The following is a 5,320-nucleotide window of genomic DNA, read 5'->3' as shown; positions in this document are numbered from 1 at the left end:
TCTCTCTCTCTCTCTCTGTGAAAGTATCTGTCACTACAGTATCGAAATGTGATTGTTTCAGTTAGTGGAATAGTTTCATTTTTAAAGTGAAAGTATTTGACATGAGTGTTTTTGTTTCACTTTTGACACGTAATACTTAAATAGTGGAGGAGATATTATGTTGCTGTGTGCTCGAACTCTGCAAGAAGTTAATAATTTTTTTTGACTAAAACACAACTGGAACCCTAAGTAAGGCATGTGTAAAATTTGAATGAAATTGGTTGCGTAGTTCTCGAGTTTTAGGGATTCACACAGACAGACAGACATTCTCATTTTTATATATATAGATGTAGTCGTCTTAAAAGAAACCCAGGAAAGATCAGATCCACAGACTGTTGCAGTAATCAGTTTAAAATCTGCTGAGGATGGCTTATCTCTATCTAGAGTAAAAGGGTAAAAACCCCCTTCAGTCATGAATGACTATGGGGTTGCACCTAGAAAGTTCCCCTCTGAGGCACAAGTCCAGGAAAGGTTATTTATGGAAGACCAGCTTCCCCTCTCAACACCACCGATGTTGTCCAAGAGAAAGGCAAAGGCTAATACAGTTTGGCAACGATTATATCACAACTCATTTCTACAGCTGTGTGAACTGGATCAATGTGAAATAAAGTGTCTTGCTCAAAAACACAACACACAGCCCAGTCCGGAAATCAAACTCACTACCTCATGATTGTCAGCCCAACACTAACCATTGAGCCAAGTACTTTCACATCTTTATCTACACTTGAGCAATTAGAGATTGTAAAAAAAGATTTCAGGCTATTATAAAACTTTGATAATGTCATAGAACCTGCCTCTGTAAAGACAGCTGGTTGATGTCAAGAGATGAGCAATACAAACACATCTTCAGAACTAAATACTATCATCATCATTTAACATTCATCTTCCATGTTGGCATGGGTTGGACAGTTTGACAGGAGTTGGCCAGCCAGAGAACTGCATTGAGCTCTAATGTTTACTTTGGTATGGTTTTTATGGCAGGATGCCCTTTCTGATGCCAACCACTTTATAAAGTGTACTGGGTGTTTTTTATGTGGTACTAACAGGGTTGCCAAGTAACTTGTAAGACAAAGACCCCTGGGCTGGAAGAGGGAGTGGTACTAAGAGAGGTGGCTTTGTGTAAGATGTAAATAAGCCAACTGGTTGTGAAATCTATTGTAAACTGAAGCACACAATGAGACTGAAAAATCTTAATATTCAAACCCCTTTTTGAGGGTGTGAAAGAAAAACTGGTTGATCAAGACTGGAACATTTTATTATGGGTCTGCTGGATTAGGGATCACCTGGAGTTAACAACAAAATGTATTGCATTATTTAACCCTATTGTTACCAAACCAACTGAAACTGCCTATTCTGGAAGGTATAAGTTTAGTGGGAAGTGAAACCAAGGTTTTGTATTTTAATGTATAAATAAAATACACATTTTATAGAATATCAACTAGACTTCTATACTTTCAATATCAAATTTTTTAAGAGAAACACTGATAATAATCAATAATACAATTTTTTACCGTGAAAATCAGACTTTGTTAAGCAGAAGATTTTTATGAAAGAATTAATGAAACACAAAGAGAGCAGTTGTACAACAGTCATCAAAATATAATATATTAAAATTTTATACATTACATACAGAAATACACATCTACAAAGCAAACAGTATGAAACTATTATATATAGATTGTTAAAAGTGAATATCATGTTAATGTAATCCCCATGTACTTACAGTAGAGCTCTTCTGATTGCTTTGTGTTACAGTATCTTCTACATAAAGAGGTGAACAGTTGACTGATTTTTCAAAGTGATTAAGTTACAATATCAAGTTAATAGCTATCAGGCAAAATTGCTTTTATTATGCAACTGAGTTTACCAAACTTTACATCAATAACCATTTCAAAGACATCTTAATGATGTAAGTAATGTTTTAATGAGTCATCATCATCAAGACCTGTTAATGCCAACTCTACCTTTCATCCTTTTAGGATCAATAAACTTAATAAACTGGGGTGTATATAATCAACTATTCTTTTTCCCCTGAACAACTGACACTCTGTCCAATTAAGAAATAAATAATTTGAATTTTTCATCCATAAAAAAGGATATTGCAGTTTCGATTCTACTTTGATTTATGAAGAAGCTATTCAGTCTTAAAATATCTGAATTTAGAATTTATGCAAATGAAACAATTAGCAGTTTTATATTAACTACACCAGTATGAAACATTAACATAGACACAAAATATAAGTAAATTAATTAGTGAATATTAATTGATTATTATTAAATAAAATTGTAAATAAAATGACACATTACCTCATAAATAGGTGCACATACTACACGTTTTTCTAAGTCCAAAATACTAACATAGTTCTGGAAATAAGAAAAACATATTTTGACAATGAAGTTACAAATACATAGCAAAAATAATCATGAAATAATTCTGCTCTTATTGTTTTCTTTAGTTAGTGAAGGAAGGGCAGAGGCCATAAACTCTTTTCAAGGCCTCTGTAACTGGTAGTAACTGAGTGAATTCTGCCAAAGGCATCTGGAAACTGAACGGGTGATAAACAGGGCAACAAATTAAGTCTTCCACCCAAGAACAAGAATCTACCCTGGTAACTATTTATCTATTTTTTCCTTGTTAATTGTTAACAAGAGAAAAATGCACACATCTATTTATTTATATATAGGAATATCAAATCTAAAACTGAGTTGTGTGTACAATGTAATGAATAAATGTAAAGGGTAGAGATAGAGAAGGGCTCTCCTGAACAAGTGAATGAAATGGTGCAAGGGGTTGAATCAAGATGTAAACAGAGTAAAATTATTCAGAATAAAATAACATGGAATCATATACCTACAGAAAAAAAAAGAAAATATGCAATAATTGTACAAAGATTATTTTAAGACTTTATCATATATAATACATTGTGTAGTTAAATCAGTTAATTTTTAACTAACTGGGCAGTAATTGTATTAATGTTGGACAGATGCAAAAGTTAGGTGTCATACAAACATAAAAATGCATCTAGTCAAATTCTGTAAAGTAGTTGGTCATAAGAAAGGCATCCAACTGTAAAATCTATGAACATAAATAAATAAATAATAAGCACAAACACTACCAGCCACACTGAAGGAAGCCTGACAAGGAGAGAAGTAGCTTTGATACTAAGTGTTGTTGGCACTCCGTCGCTTACGACGTCGAGGGTTCCAGTTGATCCGATCAACGGAACAGCCTGCGCGTGAAATTAAATGCAAGTGGCTGAGTACTCCATAGACACGTGTACCCTTAACGTAGTTCTTGGGGATATTCAGCGTGACAGTGTGACAAGGCTGGCCCTTTGAATTACAGGCACAACAGAAACAGGAAGTAAGAGTGAGAGAAAGTTGTGGTGAAAGAGTACAGCAGGGTTCACCACCATCCCCTGCCGGAGCCTCGTGGAGCTTTTAGGTGTTTTCGCTCAATAAACACTCACAACGCCCGGTCTGGGAATCGAAACCACGATCCTATGACCGCGAGTCCGCTGCCCTAACCACTGGGCCATTGCGCCTCCACTTGATACTAAGTAGAAGGTTATCTTTAATTGTGACAGACAATCTCTCTCGTGCTGATGGCATGATAAAATATACTCAAGCGATGGCATAAAGTGGTTGACAATAGGAAGTACAAACTCATGATAAACACTACAGAGATTGAAGGTTTTTTTCTGTTGTTGTGTGCATTAGGAAATGAGGGTCCAAGACAGGTGGCAAGATGCTGTTGTCAAACCCATGTCAGCACTGAAAAATGGAGGCAAAATGAAGATGATATTTCACCTCACTTAACCATTTATCATTGTTAAGAAACCATGAGTAAAATTCCGAGAAAATGCAAATGAAAGAAATACAGTTTTCAAAATAAGATGAATTAATGACTCACCATGATAGAACGGGGTATTGCGTTATTTTTTCGTTTTGAAAGACCAACTAGCCGAAAACTAGTTAAATCTTTCAACTGTAGCTGTCTTTTCAACCATGGTATAACCACTTTCTTGTGATTTCTGATTTAATATAAAATGTGTGAGAAATAAGTGCTTTTTTTTTTGTATTCTTACCAAAAATGTTTTTGTTAAAATTACTAGAAAATGCATTAAGTATTCTTATTATAACAAGTAATTTCTATGCTTTTAAACAGAATGTAATGACTCAAATCATTGCTTGATTATATTGGTTATATTAACAACATGAAAGTGAGTATAACAAGAATTTCTGTGATATTAATAAACTGAACAACTGTCCAATATGTTAATATCCCAAATTTAAACCCCACTAAGGACAATGCAAAGATAACATGATGTATTTGCTAATTGCCACAGTATATTTAGCGGCAAAGAAGTGCCACTCTCACTTTATATTTGTTTTATTAACATAATTATGTCATCCATCAGTGAAACACACAATGTGAATTACATACCAATTCATTCTTGAATGTACACAAGACATTGGGTGGTAAGAAGTATAATGTGTTATAACATCCCCAACTGGTTCTTGAGTACCTTTTCATGGAGTTCATTATGTCGAAAAGCATTTGGAAAAGACAGCTAGTTTGAGGGTAAAAGTCTTTCAATTTACTGAAAATACTTTCTATTACATACAACTACTAATTGTGAGAGAGTATTAATGAATAATTTTCCCAGTAGATACTCACTACAAGATAGTACAAAAGTTTACAGCCCTAACTAACACTTTGAGAGGCTGTTCAATAATTTTATATTCTCTTCCTCTTACCCAGTAAGCACAGAATTTTGAGAGGTCTAGTAAAGGTTATTGAGTTAATTGAGTTAATCACAAGAATCGACATAGTAGTTAGTGGCAAACTTTGAGACAAGATTTCTATTTCCTCTGCCATTTACTTTTCTTCAAAGTCTTGTATCTCAAGATTTGGTAATGTTTTCCATAGTTGCTACCACCCTCTATTCTTCCTTATCTTTTAGTACATAGGAGTGGCTGTGTGGTAAGTATCTTGCTTACCAACCACATGGTTCCGGGTTCAGTCCCACTGCGAGGCACCTTGGGCAAGTGTCTTCTACTATAGCCTCGGGCCGACCAAAGCCTTGTGAGTCGATTTGGTAGATGGAAACTGAAAGAAGCCCGTCGTATATATGTATATATATATATTATATGTATGTGTGTTTGTGTATCTGTGTTTGTCCCCCCACCATCGCTTGACGACCGATGCTGGTGTGTTTACGTCCCCGTAACTTAGCGGTTCGGCACAAAGAGACCGATAGAATAAGTACTAGGCTTA

At 35.0% G+C, this 5,320-nt stretch overlaps 1 protein-coding gene across 7 annotated transcripts in view; it reads right to left on the bottom strand.

Annotated features, from left to right (window-relative positions):
* The window catches only part of LOC106878697 (guanine nucleotide exchange protein SMCR8), an 84,301-nt gene that overhangs the window by 14,353 nt on the left and 64,628 nt on the right, over nucleotides 1–5,320 (bottom strand). For all 7 annotated transcript variants that reach the window (XR_008263496.1, XM_052965761.1, XM_052965762.1 and 4 more), the window contains 2 exons: nucleotides 3,953–4,073; nucleotides 2,347–2,403 (listed from right to left, as the gene is read on the bottom strand). Coding sequence is in view for 6 of the 7 variants with exons in the window: in XM_052965761.1 (XP_052821721.1) it covers nucleotides 2,347–2,403; nucleotides 3,953–4,073 (178 nt within the window). In the remaining variant the exon portion in view is untranslated. The remainder of the gene's footprint in view (nucleotides 1–2,346; nucleotides 2,404–3,952; nucleotides 4,074–5,320) is intronic.

This window comes from Octopus bimaculoides, chromosome 2 (genome assembly GCF_001194135.2).
Source record: "Octopus bimaculoides isolate UCB-OBI-ISO-001 chromosome 2, ASM119413v2, whole genome shotgun sequence".
Taxonomy (NCBI): domain Eukaryota; kingdom Metazoa; phylum Mollusca; class Cephalopoda; order Octopoda; family Octopodidae; genus Octopus; species Octopus bimaculoides.
This window is presented reverse-complemented; position numbering and strand designations above follow the sequence as displayed.